The sequence below is a fragment of the Hippopotamus amphibius genome, chromosome 9 (genome assembly GCF_030028045.1).
Source record: "Hippopotamus amphibius kiboko isolate mHipAmp2 chromosome 9, mHipAmp2.hap2, whole genome shotgun sequence".
NCBI lineage: Eukaryota > Metazoa > Chordata > Mammalia > Artiodactyla > Hippopotamidae > Hippopotamus > Hippopotamus amphibius.
In genome coordinates, this window is record NC_080194.1 from 43,242,522 (window position 1) to 43,266,758 (window position 24,237).

The 24,237-nt window shown below is 60.5% G+C and overlaps 1 protein-coding gene across 2 annotated transcripts; it reads left to right on the forward strand.

Annotated features, from left to right (window-relative positions):
- The first annotated feature begins 3,566 nt into the window (after window positions 1–3,566).
- On the forward strand, window positions 3,567–22,454 carry RELT (RELT TNF receptor). 2 transcript variants are annotated; one of them, XM_057747335.1, is made up of 11 exons: window positions 3,567–3,683; window positions 15,418–15,569; window positions 16,567–16,641; window positions 16,748–16,914; window positions 17,123–17,202; window positions 17,917–18,174; window positions 19,429–19,509; window positions 19,773–19,854; window positions 20,027–20,284; window positions 20,697–20,895; window positions 21,050–22,454. In XM_057747335.1, exons 2-11 carry the CDS (start codon window positions 15,525–15,527, stop codon window positions 21,095–21,097), a joined length of 1,293 nt encoding a protein of 430 aa, XP_057603318.1. In that variant the 5' UTR covers window positions 3,567–3,683; window positions 15,418–15,524; the 3' UTR covers window positions 21,098–22,454. The 2 variants fall into 2 exon arrangements, with proteins under 2 accessions (XP_057603318.1, XP_057603319.1); XM_057747336.1 differs by lacking the exon at window positions 17,917–18,174.
- The last annotated feature ends 1,783 nt before the right edge of the window (window positions 22,455–24,237 follow it).

A 24,237-nucleotide genomic window follows, 5' to 3' on the forward strand; every position in this document is an offset into this window, starting at 1 on the left:
GATGAGGAAACTGAGGTTCAGAGAGGTTAAGTGCCTTCCTCAAGGTCACCTGCCTCCTAAGCAGTAGAGCCTGAATTCACACGTGATCTGTCTGCTCTCTGTGCTATCGTGGACGAGAGGAAGGGTAGTCACATGGGGTGACTAGAGGACAGGAGACAGAGTCGGAGCAGCCAGAGGCACATCCAGTCACTCATGAGCTATCTGGCTTATGTTCCTCAGACCAGCCCTGGGAAGGATGTCCTGACTTCAGAGGAGAGAGTCAGGGCCAAAAGCCATCTCCTCTCCAAGGGAGTTCTCCAGGTGTTTCCTTGGGCTGGGGACAAACAGCAGGATTTAGCTAGATATCGACCTCACAAGGAAGGTGAGGCACAGGAAGGGATAGAGACTTATCTAACGTCACACAGCACGGCAGCATTGAGGCTGGGGTGGGTGTAGAGGGGGACCAGTCAGGAAGGTTTCCTGTGGTCAGAAGAGTCAGAAAAATTACCCAGGTGACCTCTGAGAGCTCTTCACAGCTTTTACATGCCTGCCAAACACCAAGTCTCTCTTCTGTCCTCACAGACCTTAAGCCACAGGCCAGGTTGCAGGAAGCAGCAAAAGGAAGTGCTATTTTGGGCCCGTTATGGCCAATGAGGAGCCCTGCCTGGCAAAGGCAAGTGAAGGGGCTGGGGCAGGGGCAGGATGCAGGGCTGAATGGGAAGGGGGCAACATGCAGGCATGGGGAGAAATGGGGGCAGAGCCCAGATGCTGGGCAGTGGAGAGGACACAGGGCAAACACTTAGGGCGGGGGACCAGAGGGAGCAGATGGGGGTTCCGAGCCCAGCAGCCTAGAATAAGCTGGTGCCCCCCAGCATATCCTCACAACACTCTGGGCAGGTGAGCTTGCAATCAGAGAGGTGAAGTCACCAGCTTAAGGCCACGTAGCCTGACAATGGCAGAACTAGGAGTTGAACCCTGATTGTGTGACACCAAAGCCCAACCCCAGTGGGATTGCAGACCCAAGCCACGGTCTGGACCTAAATGCGGGCGGAACCCAGCTCTCAGGCCTAGCAGCCTCAGCTCAGCTCCTGCTCCAGGCTGAGCCCAATCCTGGCTTCCCAGCCCCAGTTTTTCCTTAAACCAAGCCTATCCTCCCCCTGGAGCTGAGGCACAAACACAGGAGGACAGCCCACCTTCTGAGGGATAGAATCTTGGCCAGTTGGCGGGTTAGACAAGTGCAGGGTCTTGAAATTTAAATCTGAGCCGGGACATTGCCTCTTGCTTTGGACATCCACGTTGGAATTTTAAGGGTAGCCAGCAGAGGGCACCAGCATTTCTGGTCCATAACCCCAGAGGCTGCCATCTGCTCAGATTCCCTGCAAACAACCCCCTTCCTCTGGGCCTGTGGCCTAGGATGCCCACCCCATCTCAGGCAGAGTCTCAGTGGGACATGGAGTCCATGTCCCTACCTCTGGATCACCACAGTTCATCCCAGCTTACTGGAGCCTTGTGCTGCGCCACCTAGGATGAGGTGTGGGCCTTCTCTGGGCTCATTTCTCTGGCTGCACCATGAGAGGTTCAACAAGATTGTCTCTGAGGTCCTTGCACTCAGGGATTGCAATGCTAAGATCCTGTGGATCCATCTGAGATGCCAGGAGTTTTAAAAGCCTGCGATTCTGAGAGTCTTTTGTTCTCGAGCCTGTGGTTCTCCAAGCTCCATAAAAAGCCAATCTAAATCTCTCCTGTGGCCTCCACAACTCTTTCCCTGTCTCCTCACTGTAGTGGCTAAATGTTCCCAGACTCTTGGGCAGGGTCCCAGCTGCAGCTTGCTGTGGTTCAGAGGACAGGAGGGACTGCCTCGGCCCCTCCGTCCCTGGTCATTTCTCCTGGCTCTGGTGACTGCTCAACCCCTCCCACTTGGCCAGGTCTGGAAGATCGCCTCCTACCACAGAGAACTAGAATGACCTCCAGGCAACAAGTTTGGCAGCCTAATTTTCAGATGGGGAAGCAGAGTTGGGGAGGGATTTGACCAAAGCCTCACAGAGAGCTGGTAGTAGCGACAGGCCTGGACCCTCTATAGGATGTCTGATTAATAACCAGTGCCCCTTGACCAAAAAGCTTATCCCCATTTGGTCTATTGAGTGCATGTGAAATGCCACCATTTGAACTCCAGTACTTGGAACTAGGGCATGAAAGGTCCCTTTACAAAGAAAACATTTGCAGGGACAGAGGGCATCCTGGGCTGCTCTACACCCCCACCCCCCGACCCCCAGCATGGATCTTCTCTGGACTCCTTCCATGGGCTCGGATGTGGGATATGTGACCCTGGGATCACCCTGACCTAGCTCAGGGGGTCTCCATTGACATACCGAGTGCCTGGCTGGGGCTATGATCCCAACATCGGTGACCTGGCACTCTTTCTGCCCTTCCCCCACAACCTGGGCTTGGCCCAAGGGAATGGAAACTCTTCCCGTTTCCTCCTCCCTCTGCAGGTGTCCATTTCTCCTCCCGGGATCTCCTGGACCCTGGAGATCTGATCTTTCCCATCCCCTCACCCCATGGCTCAGATTCTATGACTCAGTTTATTTAGAATTCTCCACCTCCCCTCACGATGTATCCCCAACAACGTATTTAGCTTCCTCCACCTCTGCCATGAGCCATGATTATCCTGATCCCAGCCAGGCCTCTGCCCTCCAGCCCAAGGCCCTCCCTACTGTTTGCATCTCCTCCCAGCCCTGCTGTCCTGGGAGGGCCACTTGGGATCCCCCTCAGTTGGGGAAACCCTGGCTCCTGAGCTGCTGCCTCCAATTCTGGCCCACCACATGGTACAACTCCAAGGGGCACGATTCATAGAGCTGGGAATACAATACGAATGGTCCCCCTGGAGTCCTTAGTCACCCCCTGCTGGGCACCCTGATGGCTGGCATTGGGAATGGGCAGGGAGGGACAGCTGGTGGTAGGGAAGGAAGAGCAGTGTATCACTTGTCCTGCTGGAAGGAGGGACTAACCATCCTGGTAGAGAGGGGAGGGGTGGGGAGTAGAGACAGGAAAGGCCTTGGAGGAAGGAGATTTGGGCTGGGCCCTGAAAAATGGGCAGGAGACCACCAAGTGGGCCTCCATTATAGATTCATTTTCACCAGGCCTTTTCTCACCAACTAGGTGAGGTTTCTGGCGGCGGGCCTGGGCCTCTTCAACAAGACAAAGTGAGGTCGTTCTCCCTGGCTGCCAATTTCCAGGAGGAAAACGAGACCCAGGGAGGGGCAGCGGTGGCCCCGTTTGCACTAGCAATGGTGACAGGTCTCAGAGAAGCATCCAAGTCTCCAGGCTATCTTGCATCTTGCAACCCCTTTCTTGGTTTGGAGCCCAGAAGCGGCTGATCGAGAGGCCTTGTCCGGCGCAGCCCCCTGCAGTTCCCGGGGAGCGCGAGAGATGGCGACACAGAGCAGCATGGCCGGGCTGCAGAGCGTGAGTCCCACGGTGGCCTCCAGAGGCTGGGGGCGGGGGCCGCGAGCCGGGGCTCTGACGTCGGAGGCGGGGCCGGCGGCCGTGACGCGCGGGGGCGGGGCCGCGCGCCTTCCCGGCCCAGGCGGCGATTCATTCAAAAGGCGCGCAGCCTGCGCGGCCGCCCGTGCGCTCGCCGAGCCGGGCCCGGGTGCCGCGTCGACCCGGGAGCTGGGCTGCTGGAGCTGCCGCGGGGCGGCCAGGTAAGGGGGACGCGCGGAGCTCCAGCCCGGAGTCCGCTTCCCGCGGCCGGAGCCAGGGGGGTGCGAACCCGAGCGGCGCCCCCTCCCTCCCCGCGTCTCTGAGGAAGTTCGCCGGCGCGGTGGATGCCGCATCCCAGGCCCGCGCCCCCCAACCCCCACGCCCCCGCGTCCTGTCCCGGCGCCTTCCGCGCCCGGACCCCCGCCCGTCTCTGCGCCCCTGCCCGGGCACCTGTGCGTCCTCCGGCCGCGGCTCCAGGCCCGGCCGTGCGGGTGGGGTAGCGGCGGCGGAACTTGCAGTTCGAGGAGCCGGCGGGCCCCGGAGACGCCCCCGGCCCGGGAAACTTGGGCGGAGACCAGGACGGGGTGAGGGACGGGACGGCGGCCCCTCAGGGCGGCTGCGGCGCGGGGCGGCCTGAGTGGGGGTTCTGGACGGTGTCAGCCCGTGACTGTGGGTGACACGGCGCGGAGGCGGCCCAGCCCGGGCGGACGTGTGGCCGGGACGCTGGGCGGTGACGTTGGGCCGAGCGGGAGACACAGAGGGGCTCTGTGTGTCTGTGACAGGCCGAGTGTGTGCGTGTGATTGTGTGAGAGAGACCCCGGGTCACTGTGGGTGACGGTGACCCTAGACCGCTGCGAGGGAGACCCTGGGTCACTGGGGTCACTGAGTGTGTGTGTGGCCTGGGGTGTGACCAGGGCAGGGCCAGGGCCCTGGTTAACATGAGCGAGCATGGGGAAGGAGAGGGACCCCACGTGACGGTGAGAACCAGCCCCCGAAGCACTGAGGCCATCGAGCGCTGTGGGGTCCAGTAGCGCAGTGTGTGTGTGTGTGTGTGTGTGTGTGTCCGCACCTCAGGGATGTGAGTAAGAGGCGGAAAGAGGAGGGACCTCAGACACCTGCTAGCAGATGGGGGGCTGGAAGGAGGGGCGCCAAGGAGGGGACAAGGGTCTCTCCAGGATTGTCCCCAAGAGGGCGCCCCTCAGGGGCTCAGTTCAGTGAGGAGGATGGACCCTGAGTGACTTGCCCTGGCAGACAGAGGGGCCAAGGCTGAGAGGCATCTGGTGGGGTGATACGTCTGGCAGCAGCTGAGGGCCTTTGAGGTAGCCTCAGGCTCCACCCTTCTCTCTCTCTCTCTCTCTCTCTCTCTCTCTGTCACACACACACACACACACACACACACACACACACGAGGTCCGAGAGGCCTGGCAAAGCTCTACCCCCTGGTAACCTGTGTTCCCACTGGGCCTAGGCATAATCGTGCTCTCAGATCCCGCCTGCACGGGGCCTCAGTCTCCCTGTCTGTGCGCTGAGGTGCTGGGCTGTGAATGGACTGTGAATCGTCACTTCGGGACACCCTGTTGTTTTTGGGTCAGCTGTCTCTGTTCTCCCCTACCTCCCTTCAGGCGGAAAGACTGCAGTGGGGCTGGGGGCAGGCTGTCTGCGGGGGACAAAGTGGCCCAGGGGCTGCACTCAGGTTCTGGTGACAGGGTTGGAAGCACAGCTCCTCAGACCAGGCCTAAAATTCTGACCCTTAGACATTGACTTGTCTGGTGCCTGTCTCCTTTCTTCAGTCCTCTTCATGGGGGGAGAGGGGGCATGTGCCCTGTGAGTGGTCTCTGATTTGGAGAGCTGGAGCAGGGCCTCTCCACCATCTGGGCTAGACCCTCTTGAGGCCCCCACCCCCACAAGAGGGTCTGTCAGGTGCATGCAAAGTAGAATGGAAATCAGGCTCCCCAGCCCAGGGGTGGTAAGGAGGCACCTGCTGAAGAATCTGAAAGTTCTCTCCTCTGCGCTCATGCTCTGAAAACGTTGATTGCATTCTGAGTGGGGGTGAGAGTGGTGGAGACAGTGCTAGGTGCTATGCTGAACACTTCATGGTGTGCTCTTGTTGAATCCTCACAGTGGTTCTGAGATGTGGTGGCTGCTCTTCAGAGAAGGAAGCAGAACCTCAGAGAGGCAGAGTGACTTGCCCAAGGTCATGCAGAGTCAGGACAGTGCCAGAACTGGCATTCAGGTCTCCTGTCCCTGAAACCCTGTAAGATGCTTGAAGAGGGCCGCTCACCTTCTACTTTCTGCTAATGGCTTATCTGGGCTTCCTTCTCTCAAACCTGGGCTGGCAACATGGCCTTGGCAGGGTGTGCCATTGTGAGTTCTGAGTGTGGTGTGTATTTGCACATGTGTCTAAAACATTAGAGGCGGGTGGGTTACCTGGTTTTCCTGGTCTTCCTCCTCCTCCCTCCCTCCCTCTAGCTCCCACCCCCGAGCCAGAGGTCACCTGAAAGGCCTGCCTCCTGCCTTCTAGAGCCTGTAACTGGTTTGGGGAGCACCCATGTAGCTCTGAAGAGTGTTGGGAGTCAGCAGACTAGCCCAGGTCCCAAAAGTGGCAGGAGAATTGAGAGTCCCACTTGACCTTCACCATACCTGAGAGGCCCTATGACCCTACTTAGAGCTGTTCTAGGGGCACTTTCCCAAATCTACCCACATGCTGCAGGGGTTGGGGGACAGGCGGGAGTGACCTTGAGCTTGTGTCTACCCTCTCGGGGCCTCAGTGTCCCCATTCTTCCCAGAGGCCCCTGCTAGTTCTGACAGCTGCTGCTGCTTGGCCGAGAGCTGGAACTGGGGATCAGGGTGTCCCGCTGTCCTCTCTGGAATGACTGGAGTTGTGCTTCTTGGGGCTGGTCAGAATAGCTGTCTTGGCCTCCTGGGGCTGAGCCTGAGTTATTTCCATCCCCAGCAAAGAGGTGGAAATAGCTCAGGGCCCAGGAAGGGGAGGGAGAGGGGAAGGGTTAACCAAGGGTTAACCTCCTCTTCTGGTCCCAGCCGCACCCTGTGCTCTGCCCAAGCCAAACCTTTCTGGGAACTTGGGCTCCCTGGATAACAAGAATGGTGGCGGGGCCAGGCTGGGTTTCCAGTGTGGCCCCAGTTGGGACTGGTGCGACAGTTGCTGGAGGGGGGTGCCTGTGTCTGACCAAGGAGGGGAAGCTTTCAGCCCCTTACCCCAGCTCACAGGGTCAGCCTCATTTTGCAAAGGGAGAGACTGAGACTGAGGTTCTGAGAAGTGCTGGGACTTACCCAAGGCCCCCCACAACCCTGATATTCTGGTTCTCACCCTCTAGACCCGGGACCTACCTTCTGTCCTGCCACACGTTCCCCGGCAGACTGGACGTGGCCCAGAACTGGAAGCAGGCCCGAGACATGCCTTCACAAAATCAGGGCGCCGTTTACGTTCCAGCTCTGGCCTTGCTGTCCTTGCCCGGACTCTTGTACTGGCCTCTCTGCCTCCGTTTCCAGTCCTCCCCCCTCAACACACACACGCGCGCACGCACACACACACTGCCAGAGTGGCTTCCCTAAGGTAACTTGTACTTTTTGCCTGCAAAATGTAGTCCAGACTCCTCATCCTAGTATCGAGGCTTTCCTTCCAGGACCCTTTTGAACTTTACATCTTCACCCTCATCTCTCCCTACCAGATGCCTTGGTTGTACTCTGTCTTTGCTTTTGCTGTCTCCCCTTTCTAGAACCCTCCTGACCATTTGGGGTGCAGCCCCAACCCCACTGCTCTCACCCAGGAAGCCTTCCTGGCCCAACGTTAGTCCTTCTTCATTGTGTGGTCCATGTGCCACGTGTTCCCCCCTCACCTCTGGGAACAGGCATAGGGGTGGGGTCCTCATGGGCACTGCATGAGGCTGGGCGGGGCCGGCCTGGCCAGCAGCCTCTCCGCTCCTGCTGCCGTATCTGTGTTGGCCAGGCCTCTTCCTGAGGAAGGGCAGCTATCGTAGGCCGAGGGCCTACTGTGTGCTGGGATGCACAGGGAGGCTTGTACCCAGGGTCTCCAGTGTTCCCGAGTGTGTGCTGGAGTTTGGGGGCGAATACTCAAGGCCACGCTTGTGTGCAGGGGCCATTGTGGTGCTTGCCGTGGGCTCCTCAGGCAAGGCCTTTATTCTGGGCCAGCAGAGGAAGCTCCCCGCTGAGGCTGTGCTATGTGTTAGACCCTGGGTGCAGGGTTCCTTGCAGCAGCACTGACAGGGCATCCCCTTCCTTCCCAAGCAGAGCTCAATGGGGAGCCCAGGCGCAGAGGGCAGAGGGGCCCAGTCCTAGTTTGAGTCACACAGTCACTGGTGCTGGAGTCTGGCACTCAAGCTCCTGCCAAGCCCCCGGCCCCATCTCTGCCAGGTGCCAAGCGGCGTCAGTTTTCAAAGAAGGACCAGGCTGGCTACCTGCAGGGGGAGGAGGGAGTGGTGGGAGGCTGCTCAGCGCCTGGCCTGGCCGGGCAAGGCCCACTCCTTCCCTCCGTTAGGAGGCCAGCCCTTCTGCCAGGTAGGCAGGAGGGGTGGACCAAAGGGGGAGTTTTGCCTGAGATCAGCCAGCAGGGCTCCAGCCCCTCAGGATTGGGACGTGATCTCTGACAGAGCTTAGCACCCAGCTGGGGACGGGGTGGCAGGGAAGAGAGGGTGCCAGTGCTGCACCCCTGCTGTGTGTCCAGCCCTAGGTAGGACTGTGAGGCTCTCACCCTCAGCCTCATGCCCAGGTCGTCAGCAGCCCCTGCAGGTACAGGCAGGGAAGAGCGGGCCCAGCGATGGGATGTCACTGGGATCCTAACCCAGGTCTGTTTGCCTGGAAGGCCAGAGCTCTTTCCCGGGCCACCCCGGGAAAGACGAGGGCTCTATAAATAAACTGCCCATATGGCTGTGAGCGTGTGCCCTGGCTACTTGGCACAGAAGAGGGATGGAGGGGCCTCTGCAGCCACCTAGAGGCAGGGTCTGAGTGTGTGGCTGGAGAAAGAAGGAAGGAGGGCTTCCAGAAGGAGGGACCTAACTTGGACCTGCACACCCTCGCGGTGAGAAGGAGCAGTCAGCACAGGGATGGAGCCGGGCCCCGCCTCCTGTGATGGCTGAAGGGGCCAGGAGAGGGGCGGGTCCACTCTGACAGGGAGGCTGGGAAGGCTTCCTGCAGGAGGTGGCACCTGGGCTGAGGCCTGATTGGGAGAAGAGCCACTGTTTCCTGATGAACCGTGGATCCCTTAGCCATGCCAGGAGGTCAGCTGGACAGGCACAGTTGTCCCAAATTACAGAGGAGGAAAAAGGCTTGGGGATGTAGTAGGGCTGGGTCCTGACGGCTCAGCACTCCTTGCCTTCCCGACTATGGCTTCAGTTGGCGTGGGAGCAGGTGGACACAGGCCTGTGTAAGGGCTGGGAAATGGGCACCCAGGGCCCATCTGGGGAGACCGAGGCTCATCCACCCATGCTGTTGGGACCAGTGTTGGGTTCCCCAAGCACTCTTGCTTGCCCCTGAGCCACTGGGCGACCTTGGTTAGATGCTGCTTGGTTCTGAGCTTGGCTCCTCCTCTGGCCCTTGTGGGCTGTTGAGGACTGGTACTCAGGAGAGGCCTGGTGAGGCCAGGCCCTGGCCCGTACTACTTACAGTGGCTCCATTTATCCCCTCAGCATCCCTAGAGGCAGGGACAAGAACCCCTGTTTGTGGGGGGGGACCCTGAAACTCAGGGAGGGTAAGTAACTTGCCCAAAGTCACAGAGCTCCTGAGTGATGAGCTAGAGCTTGAACCAGGTGTGACTGCTCCAGGCCCAGCCTCCGCCTCAGGCTGACCTCCACCCTCAGGCTCTGTTGGTTACGTAGGGCCTGACCTGGGATTGCTGGAGGCAGGGGAGTCTCCCCCAGCACGTGCGTCTGGAGGAATTGAAGAAATAGGGCTGGCTGGGCCTGTGGTCGCCCCTCCGTCTCTCTCGAAGCCTCACCCAAGTCAGCCTGGTCGGGAGGATGGGGCAGGCAGGGCCTGTGCTGAGCAACCCTGGGCCACCCTGGCACAGTAGAGATGGGTACAGGTGCACGGCTGGGGCAGGAGGCAGAGGCGGCTTCTCAGAGGAGAAGGTAGCAGTGGTGAGAGCTGGTGGGCAGTGGGGTGTCCTGCAGCCTGCCTAGCGCGTTGCCATCCTGTCCTGGGAACCGGTGCGGCCTCCCTGCAGGAAGGCTCTGGTTTGGAGTGCTTGGGTGCGGGGCTGGAGCAGGGTATGTGGGAGCAGCAGGAATGCCAGGTCTGGGGTGGCAAGAGCAGGGGCTGCCAGCTGCCTGTCCCCACTGCTCATGGAGCAACCTTGTCTCCTTTCAGACCAGGTGGTTACAGGGACTACTTAGCCTCTCTGAGCCTCCGTTTCCTCATGTGTGAAGCCTGGAACCCTGGCTTTGAGGCCTGGTAAGGGGATGGGCATGTCGTAGGTTCTTAGTGGGGGGGGGGGGGTTGGGGAGCCCCGGCTCTGCCTCAGAGATGACTGTCTAGTTTGGGCCCCTGCCACAGGCCCAGCCCCAGGCTCAGCCCAGGGAGGGGGCAGGGATCGCATCCGTACCCAGACTGGGAGGGGCTGGGTGAGCCCTGTCTGGCTGCCTCAGCCCTCTTCTTGGCCTCAAGGGCCAATTAGCCCCCTCCGCCGCACCTGCCCACCTCGCACCCCTGGGCTCCCAGCCCCTCCTCAGTCCTAAGGAGCTGGGCTCTACCCTGGGGGCTTCACCTTCTCCTACCCCCTGGGAATTCCCAGCCTTCCCTGGGCTTCCTGCTTCTCACAGGTCCCAGTGCCTTTTCCTGTGGGAGCTGTTGTGGACTAAGGCGGTATCCAAATGAGTATGGATGCAGGAAACCTCAGAGGTCCCAGAGACCCATCATGCAGGCAGTACTGCCTTCCTTGGGGTCTGCCTGGGTGCTTTGTGGTAGTCTTTCTGTTGACCCACCTCCTGTGTGTCACTAGCTCCCTAGCCTCTGCCGTCGGGTTGGCAAACACTCAGAACATCTGTTAGATGCCAGGCCCTGGGCCTGGCTCCTGGGTAGGAGTGCCAGGGTGAAGTGGGAAGCTGTCAGAGAGAGCTGGGCTCCATCCCTGCTTTACCACTTACTGGCTGGGTGACCCATACTGGTGACCTCCCACAGCCTCAGTTTACAGGGATGCTCCCCTCTCCTGTGAGGAGTGGAGGCAACCCAGGATGAGGGCCTGGCCCGAGGGAAGGAGGGTCTGTTCCCTTCCCTGTGAGGGTGGAAGATGAAAAGGAGGCAATGCCTAGCTGTCCTCACTGCCACCCACTGTGGGCACTGCCCTACTTCAGCCCCAGTTGCCAGGGAACCACTGGGCTCCTTGCTAACCTGGATTTCTCTGTTGATGGGCGGCCTTTGTCTTCCTGCCTCGGGTGCGGCCACTGCAGAGAGAGGCCTGTGTCCAGCTGTGTTTCCAGGCAACCCTAGCCTCTGGAGGTCCCCAGGCCACTGTCTGGGAAACAGAAATACCTGCCTCCCACCCTCGGGCTCCAGGTGGGTACCTGCCTCCCGGCTCAGTCTCCCCAGCCCCGCCTCACTTGGCAGGCAGCCCAGCAAGCCCTTTGCCATGCAAGTAGTTCCGTACCTCTCCTGCCCCTGCTAATTCCTCAAGGTTCCTGTAGGCCCCGGGGGAAGTGCAGGCTTCTCAGCTTGCAGCCTAGGCTTGGTGTGACCTGGGCTGTGCCCACCAACCTTTCCTCTTCCTTCCTACACCCTCCCACCCCCCAGATTGTCAGTGTGGCTCATCGGGCACCTCCTGTGTACCAGGCTCTGTGCCAAGCATTGTACATAAATATAAGAGAATCTCCTTTGTACCTCACACCTCCTATCAAGTGTGTGCCGTAAACCCCCACGATTTACACGTGGGGAAGCTGAGGCACCGTGAATACTTACTGAGGGCCTGCTCTGTGTCAGGCTCTGCGCCGAGTATTTAATGTGAGTTCTCTCATCTTGTCCTCACAACAGCCCTCTGAGGATGGGGAATGGGGGTGGGGTCCACAGCCGCAGAGCCAGTGAAGAGCAGAGCAGGGAAGGCTGGTTTTCCCCAAGTTAGGCAAGGGGTTTGGATCTGGATTCAATGCCCCACCCCTACCCAACCTCCGGGCTCCTTAATCGTCAGCCTGCTCTCTGGCCCTCTGGACCTTGGGAGAAGCTGGACCCTCTCCTGAGCAGCTTTTCTGATCCCCCGGTTCCGCACGCACCTACTCACATGCTGGGTAGCCGGCGTGGGGAGGGCAACACATCAGTGGGGAAGGGGCCAGGTAAACGGGATGGTCACACCCAGGGCAGTGAATGCACACGTGAGGTGGCGGTTGGGGGCTTCAAGGAGGAAGTGACTTGAAGCTAAACTCTGAAGGAAGGGTAGGTGTCAGTCAGGTGATGGGAGGGGTTTCTGGGCGGAGGAAACAGCAGGTACCGTTGCTGGGCGAGAGGGGCACGTGTGGCGGACAGAAAGAAGCTCAGAGTGGCTGGAGTTGTGGGCAGGGGCAGGGACAGGGCTCAGATCTTGGTGTTGAGACACCTAAGCTGCAGGTAGGGCTGAGTCGGAGGCCAGGGCGCAGGGTGAGGGGTGGGGGTGGGCATGGGGCTGCGGGGACGGAGGAGCTTCAGCAGCCGCCACGGAGGCAGGCGGGTGAGGCTGGAAAGTGAATGCACGGAGCTGGGGCCCCAGGCTGGGGCCGGGTGACCCCATGAGCTTCAATTCTGGGAAAGGGGAAGCTGCTGAGGCCTGAGGAGGCCTGGGCGGTGACACAGCTTCCTCTTTCTCTGAGGCCTCCAGGGCTGCACCTCCCTGGGGCTCTGCCACCTCCTGCCCGGGGCCCTGGTCGCAGCTGTTCTAGTTGGCTTTCTTCCAGGGAATTTCTGGTTCTAATTGTTCGGGCATTTTTTGGAGGGTGGGGATGGGCTGCGTGTGAGGAAGCCCCCACCCCCACCCTGCCATGCCTCCACGAACCTGTTTCTTGGAGGCCTCTGGCTGCAGACACAGGCTGGGGCAGGGTTTTGTGGTGAGCGAGACAGACCTCCCTGCCCTTGCTGCTGTCTGGTGGGGGGCAAGCAGTACACAAGTAAGCAAACAAATAATTACAAACCTTGGCGGGAGGTGCGGAGGGAAAGAAGGGGTGATGGAGAGGAAATCACGTGAGCTCCGTCAGGCGTGTTACCTCATTTAAACCTCATGACCGCCTTGGTCTGGGAGATAAACATCGCCGTCTTACAGATGAGGAAACAGAGACCCAGTGAGGACAAGCAGGGGCTCAGGGCCCACAGGGAGTTGGTGACCGTGGGAGGGCCCCAGGCCGAGATTTCAGGGAGGCGTGGCCTCTAAGCTAACTTTCTTCTCTGCTGCTGGGGCCCTGAGGGTGCTTCTCCTCTGCCAGGGGCCCTGGGGCCAGAGAGGACCACCACCACAGCAGACTGAGGGCACCAGCCTTCTCAGGGCCTTGGTCAGCCCATCTTTGACAACCTCCCCCAGGAAGCCCTTGGGGGTGCCCCAAGGTGCAGGGCTTTGGAAGGTCACTGATGGCCCGGCCTTCAGGAAGGCAGAGGGGTGGGGATGGATCCTTCAACAGACCCCTCCAGCCAGCCAAGGGGCTTGATCTGAACTTAGCTTTTCGGTCGAGGTTCCAGGGCTCAGAGCATAGGTGCTGGAGGCCGGGTGGGGAGAAGGTGCAGAAGGAAGTCAGCGGTAGGTGTCCACGTGTGTGCAGGGGGGTTCTGGGTGGCGGCCAGCAGCAGCCTGACCCGGCAGTTCCACTGGGGGCCCAGTCTGAGTGTGGGGGCCAGGGGAGCTGCTGTAAGCAGAGACTGAGGTGGCCAGACTGGAATAAGTGCCGGTTTGGGGTAATTAGAAGGCACATAATTAGAAGGCATCAGGGCGCTAGGCGGCGAGTGTCTGTGAATGTGCCTGAGTGCGCCCTCTCTGGCTTTGAGTCTGGGCCTTTGGACCCATTTTCCTCCTAGAAGTCTCGAGATCATAGCTTCCCGTCTGTCTGGAGGTGAGCAGCTGCACAGCTCCTCCCTGTGGGCTCAGGTCAGCCAGCAGGTGCTAGTCACAGCTGAGGTGGGACGAGTCGGGGGAGCCTCTCCTCTGTGGCTGTTGTGGCTCTTACTTTCCGCCCGCCCCGGCTCTCTGGGCCCACCCTGGGGATATGGAGGGGTGCTAGGTCTGGGGGCTGGACAGGGCTACGGGGCTGGCCTGAGGTCTTGGGGCTCGTGGTCAAGTCTGTGGGTGAGCTCCCGAGAAGCACCAAGGAGGGGCCAAGGAGAGATGGGCTTGAGTGGGAGCTGGGCCTGGGCAGGCGGAAGGGACACTTGTGACCACGTTGGAGGAGGGGCCGGTGGAAGGGTCAGAGGAGGCCCCCTGTTGGGTGCTGACTGCCAGGGTGCAGCCTTCACTCTACTCTGTGGCTGGACCTGCTGTCCCAGGTTTTCCCCTGAGCTGGCCTTGGGCCGAGAGCCACTGCCAGTGACCTGGAGAGTCCCGAGGATGGTGTGACCGCTGCCCCTCCCCCTCCCCTGTGGTGTAACTCAAACCCCTGGCCCTCCGAGGTCTGTGCCGGGCCAGGCCCACGGTGTGGCTGGATCAGTTTCCTCTGGCTCCTTTTCTGGGGGAGAAGTCCCAGCCGCCTGCAGGCCTAGAGGCGCTCCCGTGACCTGGGGTTTACTGCAGGCAGTGCTTCTCCTGCCAGGCTGGGCATCAGACAGCCCGGGGCTCCAGGCAGGGCCCCCTCAACATGCTGGGCTTGCGTGAGGCTGTCCCTTGGGGGTCAGAGGCTGCCTGTGGCCCGTGCCTGAGGCCCTCCATGTACACCCCTTCCTCACCCTCCTGAGCCTGAAGCAGGGCCTCCTGGAAAGATGTGATGGAACTCCCTTGCTCTGCCACTATCCCTTTTGTGATCTAATCCAAATTTTTCTTCCTGCTCTTCCAACCTTGTCTACTGGCTGGAGACGTTTCTCCAGAGGAGGCCACACCCTTGAGCCTGGGGGCTCAGCCTCAGGCCAGTGCCCGTCCTACTCTGTGCCCTCACGTGCCTTATTTGGTTCCTTGGCACTTCCCTCCAGCTGGCACGGAGACACTCACTGTTTATCTGTTGGTCGCTGGTCTCCCCTGGGGTGTGAGCTCCCTGAGGACAGGGACGGGGTCTGTCTTGTTCATACCTTTTCTTGTGCTGAAGGCAGTGCCCGGCACGCAGTAGGTGTCTGAGGAAAGACAGAAGGCTTGAATGCTGCCGGCCGCAACCACCCGCACCCCCACAGGTCTGCCCGTGGCTCAAGAGGTGTAGTCAGACACATCCCAGATCTCGGGAGAAATCTGCTGGGTGGGGACAGTGGGACATGTGGGAGGACCAGGACTGTGATGGGGTTGGGGCGGGGGGAGGGGATACACAGGCGCTTTGGGAGGCAGACCCAACTTTGGGGAAATGGAAGTCTAGAGAGGCTTCTGGAAGAAAGAGAGGACTTTGTGTTGGGCTTGGAAGTGTGATGGAAAAGGCCTTCCTTGGAGCAGAAACAGCAAGGGTGAAGGCAGAGCAGCAGGAGAGGTGGGCATGTTTGTGGGCCCCAAGGAGGTCTGAGAGCTGGGGATGCGAGTAGAGAGGCTGGGTGTGGGGGTGCTGCCAGCCCTCTTGTCCTACTGCCACCTCCCCCTCCCGCCCTGGCTCCAGGGGGGCCCAAGCTCTAGGCTTCCTTCCTCCCACGCTCCCCTGCCCAGGCCTAGGGCAGCTGGCTGTTTATGGAAGAGGCAGGAAGCCCTTCCTCCTCTGGGAAGCCCCCCAAGCCTGTGCTGCCCTGGAGGCTGGCCCCAGACAGGGCGCCCCCTCCTCTACGGGGGCCTGCAGCGGTTAGAGGGTGGGGGCGGTGAGTGTAGGCCAAGCCACCCCAGCGTTCTGCCTGCCAGCAACACCTCTCGACTTTCCCATCCAGCCCCGTCCTGGAAGCAGTGCTGGGAGGACAGCAGCTGCCTGCCTGTCCCGTCTCCGGCTGGGCCTCCCCTCGTCTGCCCCAGGCTGGCGACCCGCTAGGGCCTGAGGATGAAGCTGAGCCCAGCGCACTGGCCCCTGTCCTGCCTCCTCGTGGTGAGTTGGGGGTGGGACCGTGAGGAAGGTGAGTCCTGAGCCCTGCGCTCAGGAACCTCGTGCCACGGTGGGTGCTTGGCTTGGTTACACAGCTCTTCCTTTGAAAAGTCGAGCCTGTGTGACCCTAGGAAGCACCTCCTGACCCAAGTGCTTCTGATGCTGTTGGCCTTCCAGCGCTTGGTATGTGCTGGAGCCAGGTCTAGGGCCCGAGGAGGTCCCTAGCGCCCCTGTGTGACAGTCCTCGCCCTGAACGTCAGGGCTGCTGGCTCTGCTCTGTGCCTGCCCCAAACTGGGGCCCAGTTGGAGGACTGGGGGGGTCTCCCCTGCAGGGAGGATTTAGGGCAGATAGTTCACAAGTGGAATGGGAAGACAGGGAGCGCCAGGAGGAATGGGGGGACACAAATTGAGAAGATCCTTCCCTTGGGACCTGTCACGTCCTGGGTGGGTGCCAGGGTGTGAACAGGCTAGCCTTGCGATGTGGGGAGGTCACAGAGGGGGAGATGGTCCCTGAGATTCAGCCAAGGGCCCAGAAGCACCAGCTGCAGACTTGGCCCCAGGGATGATAAACTGAGGCCGGCTGATGTTTCCAGCTGTGGTGTGGGGGCCCGGGCAGCGGGAAGGGGGCGGAACTTGAGAGAGGAGTTCGGAAGAATGTCCTCTTCATCACCCTGGTTAGCTAGACGGGTGTGACTCAAAGACACAAGGGCTCGAGATCCTGATTTGGCCCTGTCTGAGGCTTTTTTCAGCACTTTTCAGAAGCAGATGTGGTTCTCTCCTTGCCTAGGCAATGGCAATGCAGCAGGTCTGGGACAGGCAGGTTTTACTTGTAGCATAAGGGATTGAGGTTCAAGAGGGCCCCCAAAGCGTGGGGGTGGCCCTGTATATCAGTTGTCCTTGTGCCTGCGGTGTCTGAAAGTGAGCGGTAGGTTGGTGGCCCCAGAGATGCCACATCCCAGTGCTTTCTGCTCCCTCAGTGTGTCCTGCCCTCTTCTTCCAGCTGCTTCCCTGGCCTCTGGCCACTGCAACATCAACAACCCCTTGGCAGTGCCCACCCGGCGAGGAGCCCAACCTGGTGAGCTCGCCCTGCCCATCCACCTCTCCTGGGAAGACTGTCGAGGGCAAGGGCAGAGACCTCAAGCCTGGCTCCTGGCCTTGTTCTCACTCTTTTCCTCCTGCAGGAACCAGGGCAGGGCACATTATGCAGGTCATGCCCCCCAGGCACCTTCTCAGCTTCCTGGGGCTCTAGCCCGTGCCAGCCCCACTCCCGTTGCAGCCCTCGAGGGAGGCTGGAGGCCCAGGTGGGCACGGCAACGCAAGACACACTATGTGGAAACTGCCAGCCCGGGTGAGCCATGGAGTGGGGTCTGGGGTTCGTGACCAGGTGACCCGGAGTTGAGATCCCTGGGTCCCAGTCTCACTCACCCCTTGAGTGGGGCTCAGTCTTCTCATCTGTGAAATGGGATGGGTCAGGACCAGTGAGGGTGCCCACTAGGAAGGTCCAGCCTCTCCTAGGGATAGTTTTTGGGCTTCAGTAACGTCTTCCCTCCCTGCAGGTGGTTTGCCCCTTCAGAGGTCCCCCGTGTTCCCTGTCAGCCGTGCTCCTGGACACCCCTGGGTACTCGCGGCTGTTATGGTGAGTGGCAGATGGGGGCTAGGACTGGTGGGGGTACGTGTGGGGAGAGGTCTGGCGAGCTTGAGCCCAAGGGCCCCTGCAGTGGCCATCTGGGGGAGGGGAGTCCTCGCTCCCCTAGCCCAGGGGAGGGTGTGCAGCCACGTGGTGTCCAGCAGGACGTGGTCAGCTGGTCCACTGGCTGTGTCTTCTCACCCCATCTTTGAGTGGCAGAGACTGTCCAGCAGGTGGCTGCCACAGCTGGGGGCTCACATCCTGACCTGACTTCTGTCCTCATCCCCTCAAAACAACCCGCGTAGCTGAGTGTGAGCACACACGCGTACACACCTGCACCTCCTCTCACCTGTTGGAGTTGGTCACCTTCTGAGGCAACTGACTCATCGGCCAGGTTGTGGGGAGGCAGGATCCGGTGTCCCTGTGCCCAGGCACGTGCACCATTGCCTTTAGGTCACCCCCCTGACCCATCCTGAGGGGTGGACAGGGGGCTTAGGGTCTGGCCATCCTGAGGTCTGAGGAGGCCTTGCTCGGGCTGACTGAAAAAGGAGGGGGGTGACTTGGCCTTTACTTCCCCAACATGGTGGACAGTGGGTGCTCTGGACATGCCAGAACCGCCCCCCTGCCCCCAGCCCCCTCCGTAACTCAGGCCCTGGGCTTCTCTGAGTGTGTTTCTCTCTGCCCCTGTCTTTCCTCCATGCCTCCACCCTCCGTGGTGCTCAGAGCGGGCGCGACGGGCCCGCCGTGGCGTGGAGGTGGCGGCAGGGGCAAGCGGCACAGGGGAGACGCGGCAGCCTGGGAACGGCACGCGGGCAGGCAGCCCCGAGGAGACGGCCGCCCAGTACGCGGTTATTGCCATCGTGCCTGTCTTCTGCCTCATGGGGCTGCTGGGCATCCTGGTGTGTAACCTGCTCAAGCGGAAGGGCTACCACTGCACGGCCCACAAGGAGGTCGGGCCTGGCCCTGGAGGTGGAGGCAGCGGTGAGGCCTGGCCTGGGGTTGGGCGGGGAGGCCAGAGGGCGCAGGCTGGCCCAGCTCAGCTTGGGGTTGCCCAACGGAACCTGCTTGGCCTGGAGGGTCTGTTAGGGAGAGGCCTGCAGAGGGCTAATCAGGAGAGTTTCTTGGAGGTGCCACAGAGGAGACACTGCAGACACAGTGGAAGGAAGGATGGGTGAGGTGGCCCGAGGTGGCAACTGGGGCGGAGCAGAGGCATAGCGGAGGTCAAGCGGCTTCAGCGGGATTCCCTCCCTGTGTGAGGCCCTACCCAGCTGTAGGGGTCTGGACTCCTCAGGGACTGCGTTGTGTGTGTGGTTCAAGGGTTGGACTGCTTTCTGGGTACTCAGGGTGACCTCCCACCTCTGGCCTGCAGAGCTGGCAGGGCAGCTGTCCTGGACAGGGACCACGAGAGGCTCAGGTTTCAGTTCCAGGCTGTGGCTTGAGTTACGAGCCCTGGAACCAGAGGGAAAGATATGTTCCTCCTGCCCTGGGTCCCTTTTCTTCTGCCCCTAACCCCCCACGCTGTCCCCTGAGGACCAGTAGGGGAGGGACACCCCATGCATATAAACTGCCCACAGAACTTGGTGGCCAAGTCAAGATAGAATGGCGCCTCCCATGCCAGCGCCCTTTTCAACCTCTGACGCTGCGGCCTGCAGGGGGCAGGAGGGGGACAGGCGCTTTAGGCAGGCAGGAAGGTGGCAACTCAGGCCATTTTGCCTGGAATTGCACTCGTTTTCCTGGCCCAGGACTTCGTTTAACCGCTGACTGCTGCCTGGGTGCAAGTCCTAGGAGCTCTGTTTGCTGCTGGCCCAGGATTGATCGCGGGGCCCATTCTCATGCCCTAGAGGTTTGGGTCCTCAGTTAGTTATCTACACGGCGGTGTGCAGGGAGGTGGCAGGCCTGGAATGGCAGTTTGCTGGGGCTGTCGGAGGTCCTGGGCAGAGAGGCAGCCCACAGCTCCCTGGGGCTGAGGAGAGGCGCCCCCCCCACACACACTCTCTGCAGGGACGGTGGAGTTCAGATGGCCCTGAAACTGCTAAGCACCTGGGGCTGCTGGGTGCAGGGAGCCGTGATGCTGAGTAGTGAAGGTGATAATGGGTGCAGAACCAGAGCTGAGGCCCTAGGTGCGCACACACCCAGGCCGGGGGCGCCCTCTGCTGCCACGTCCTGGTGTAGCCCGCGAGCCCAGAGCGCACCACTGCGCCTTCGCCAGCATCGTGGTTCTCTCCTCCTCCCCAGGGATCAACCCTGCCTACCGGACGGAGGACGCCAATGAGGACACCATTGGGGTCCTGGTGCGCCTGATCACAGAGAAGAAAGGTGAGGGGGGAGGCCTGACCCCGTCCCTCCCAGAGCTCTGCCCTGCCCCTCCCGCCGGGATGCCTCCGGCCAGCCTGGCCCTCTCTGAGCAGTGTAGCTGATGGGTCCCCCAGCCCCGTTCTTGCTTGCTGAGGCGTGGAGGAAAAGGCGCACGGCCCGGGCCGGGGAGGGGGTCGTGGGTAGGTGAGGGGATCTGTGCTGGGCAGGGGGTTGGGGGAGTCCCTCATGGCCCAAAGCCGGGTTCTGACTGCAGCTGCCCACAGAGAACGCGGCGGCCCTGGAGGAGCTGCTGAAGGAGTATCACAGCAGACAGCTGGTGCAGACCAGCCACGGGCCTCTGCCCAGGTGAGTGGGCAGGCGGGCCAGGAGGGCCTCAAGCAGGTGATCAGCCTGCCTCCCGGGGACTCACCGCTTGGTTATGTGTCCCCTCCTGTCACCCCGATTCCCCTTCCCTATCTCCTGGGGTCTCCTGGGCCTGCCCCGCCCCAGTGACCGCTCCCACCCGTGTTCTCCACAGGCTGCCGCCCGGCCCACCCAGCATGCCGCACGTCTGCCCGCATGGCCACCACCTCCACACCGTGCAGGGTCTGGCCTCGCTCTCCGGCCCCTGCTGCTCCCGTTGCAGCCAGAAGAAATGGCCCGAGGTGCTGCTGTCCCCTGAGGCTGCAGCTGCCACCACTCCTACTCCCAGACCCCTGCCCAACCCGGCCAGGGCTCCCAAGGTCGGGGCCAAGGCAGCACGCCAGGGCGAGATCACCATCTTGTCTGTGGGCAGGTGAGGAGGGCACAGACACCGCGGGTGACACAGCATGACAGGACAGGACAGCTGTGGGGCAGGCAGGGCCCTAGGCTGATCCATGAACAGGGGGTTCGAGGGTGGCCCCACCCTTCCTGGCCTCAGTGGGCCACTTGTTGCTGTGGGGGTGGCCAGGGAGAAGCCAGGTCTTCCCAGCCATGCTCTCACGGGGAGTCCTTGCGCCCCCAGGGCAGGGGCGTAGCCCTCATCACACCTGGGCCCCCGCAGGCTAAGAGCCCAGTGTTGGGAGGTGCCGGGAGCGTGTCAGTGGGTGGGAAGACACGGGGAGGCCTCGGGCTCTGATCTGTGAACGTGCTGTGTGGCCCCGGTGGGCGCTGCGCTCACACCGGGGCCCCCCTGATGGAGGAGGATCACACCGCCGCCCTCACAGGTTCCGCGTGGCCCGAATTCCTGAGCAGCGGACGCATTCAGTGGCCTCTGAGGTGAAGACCATCACAGAGGCCAGGCCCTCAGGGGGTGATCTCCCTGACTCCCCACGACCTGGCCTCCCCAGCGAGCAGCGGGCACTGCTGGGACGTGGTGGAAGCCACACTACGTGGATGAAGTCCCCAGCAGAGAACAAGGCCGAGGTGAGGACCAGAGGGGGATAGTGTCTGTTGGCACCTGTGCCAACCCCAGCTGCAGATGGTGAAGGGTGGAGGTACGTAGGGCCCTGGGCAGGGGCTACTTCCACGGAGCCCTGAAGCCCCCTGACCGCTCTGACCCCTCACCCCTGTCCCCCAGGAGAACCGCTATGTGGTCCGGCTAAGTGAGAGCAACCTGGTCATCTGAGGGGCTGTCTCTGAGGACGCTGCAGCCCTGCCCTGCGAGGTCCCGAAGGCTTCCTGGAGGAGGCAGAGCTGCAGCTGGGCCAGTGAGGATCCAGAATGGCCCAGCGGACAAAACCACCAAGGCCAAGGCCTGGAGGTGGGAGGCAGGCCGGCCGGCCGGCGGGTGCCTCGTGCAGGAGCAGGTTGAGAGCCCCTCCCATCTCTGCCGCCCATTCCCTTCCCTGCAGGAGGTCCCTGATCCTGTGCCCTGCCCTGGCCGGATCCTAGGCGCCCGTAGGAACCTCTGCACCACCGCGTGGCTAGGCCGTAGTGCTGGGGAGGGGCCCTCTACCTGGCACCCCTGGCCTCACGCCTTGGTGATTAGCCACCCTTTGCCTCTGTAGAGGGGACCTCGCCCTCCTTTTCTGACAGGTCTTGTAAAGGGAGGGGTCAACAAACAGCTGTGGGCTGGGAACTGAGTTCCTGAGTTACAATCCTGGGCAGGCCCCAGCCATTACTGGGTCCCAGTTCTTCTGACTGTGAAGCAGGGAGAGAGTGGCATATCGGTGCTCAGGGCCTTCCAGCATCTTGCAGGCTCTGGGCTGGGTCCTGTGGATGGAGAGCTTGACTCCTTGCCACCCCTACCACTAGCAGCTTTATCTGGCCCCATCTTGCTGCTTCAGGGCCTCCACCTTTAAGGCTCCCACGGCTCTGCCTACAGAAGGGGCTTAATGCATGTGCCCACCCCTGCCGTTTTTACTGACATTGAAAAAACAGACTTGACCTGGGCAACGCTGTGGTACAGAGCCCCAGCCTGTCCGGCCACCCCCAAGATCTCAGGCACTTCGGAGGGAAGGGGGTGTGTGATGGGGCTGGAGAGGGGCCTCTGGCCTCGGTGGTTTCTGTGTCCCTGTGGTGTTGGTGTGTCTGTCCCCTGGCCTGGGCCGTGCAGGCGACGGCCCAGCCCGTCTCCACTCTGGCTCAGCAGCCTTGTTATTTATGTGGGGCTGTGCAGGCATGGCCCACTGCTGTCCCCGTTTATTTATTGAAACTTTGCTATTGTCCCATCCTTGTGTCTCCATGTTCATCCATTTGTTGAATAATAAAAGGTGGCAAAGTAGTGTCATTAGAAGCTTCTTTTCCCTGTGTCTCTTCTCAGGTCTGCCCATTCACTGAATAGTTCTGTGTCGGGCTCCGTGTGTGGGACAGGCCAGCCCTCTGCTGGCAGTGCCTGCAGTGTGGCAGGTGGACCCTGGGCAGCAGGTGACGTGGGGCCGGAGGAGGCCTCTCAGGTCATCTGGTTCTCACTGAAGGCCCTAGAGGCAATGCTGTCCAACAGAAATAAAGTGTGTGCCACGTATGGAATCAAAATTTTTCTAATAGCCACATTTTAAAAAGTAAAAAGGAACAAGTGAATTTATTTTAAATGATAATAATGTATTTTATTAAAACTATATCTAAAATATTTTCAATATAAAATCAGTATAAAACTTATGAATGAACCTTTGTTTTGAAATGTGGTGTGTATTTTACATTTAAAGCACATCTTAATATGAAGTAGCAGATTTCAAGGGCTTCACAGCCGCACGTGGCTAGTGGTTCCCGTATTGGACAGCACAGCTCTAGAGGAAGTGGAGCCTGGTAAGTGGATGGGGTAAGTCAGGCATATTGAGGGCTGGAGAGTATGGGAAGGGGAATTGTGTTCCACACAGAGGGAACAGCATGTATAAAGGCCAGACAGCAATGCAAACATGAAGAGCAGGAGAAGCTGGAAGTATAGAGTGACTGAGGTGCGAAGGCTGGGCTGGGGGTGGGCAGCAGAAGGCAGCCACATGGGCCCTATGCCAGGGATGCCCAAGGAGCTCAGGCATTTAGGAAGGGGAATAAACGTGACTGGCCAGTTCATTCCTGGTCGCTGTGTGGAGGGTGCAGGAGCTGTGGGAGCAGGGGTTCTACAAGGAGGCTGTTGCAGCCATCCAGACATGAGATGGAGGAACAGGGGGCTGTGTGGGTGATGGAGAAAAACAGATTCCTAGGACAGAATTGCTGGGGCTTGATCATGGAATTAGGGCCAGCTGGGTGGGGAGCAGTCCTGGGGGCACCTGGGATGCAGGCCCACAGGATGGCCTGAGGCACCTGGATGTGAACGCCTGGAGCACTCAAGAGACAGGCCTGGGCTACGAGGATACCTAGAGGATACCTGGAAGCACTCGGGCATTTGCACCAGGACTGGACTGGGAGGGAGCACATTCCAGGGCGAGCGCTCAGGGCAGACCCAAGGAGGGGGAAGGAAAGCAGGAGAGTGCAGTGTCCTAGAAGCCAGGGAAGGACAAGAGTGTGGAGAGCAGGGTGGGTTGCAAGGCCAGGCGCTGCTGCAGGGTCAGGACTAGCGTCCCCTGGTTAGCAGACACAGGGCTGTGCTGAGACCAGAGCCAGGTCCCAGTGGGCTGAGCTTCCTGCAGAAGCCTGACTGTGCCAGATAACAGCTGGTGGGGCCTCAGGCTCCAGGGAGAGGGTTTTTAGTTAATTCCAGGTTCTTCTGGTATTTGGTATGGTTTTTAAAGATGGAGGGAATTCCCTGGTGGTCCAGTGGTTAAGACTCTGTGCTTCCACCGCGGGGGGTGTGGGTTCAATCCCTGGTCAGGGAACTAAGATCCCACATGCTGTGTGGTGCAGCGCAAACAAACACACAAACAAACCCAAAACTGCCCAGGCCTGGACTAGGGCAGTTGGCTTTGCCCAGAAGGGAGATGAGAGAGAAATGTTTAGGATGTAAATAAAACTGACAGCACTTGATGACCATTTGGATGGAGACCATATGATTGGCTTCAGCTGTCCTCCTGGGACTGCAAACTGCTAAGCCCTTCCCTCGGTTTCCCACCTGACAAATCTACCCTTCGAGTGCAGGCATTGCCTCCTCCAGGGGGGGCAGGAGAACGTGGGGCTTGCGGCCTGGGCTTTGAGCCAGACCAAGTGTAAGTTCCAACTCTGCCCCTCACTAGCTCTGTCACCTTGGCTAAGGTACTTACCCTTCTCAGCTGCCCCCTCCCAAGGACAGGGCTAAGGACAGGGCTCACCTCCCATCCTGCTGAGGATAAGGAGTTACCAAGCATAAAGCACAGCACTGGCCGTGTGGTGGGCACTCGGTAGACCGCAGCCTTC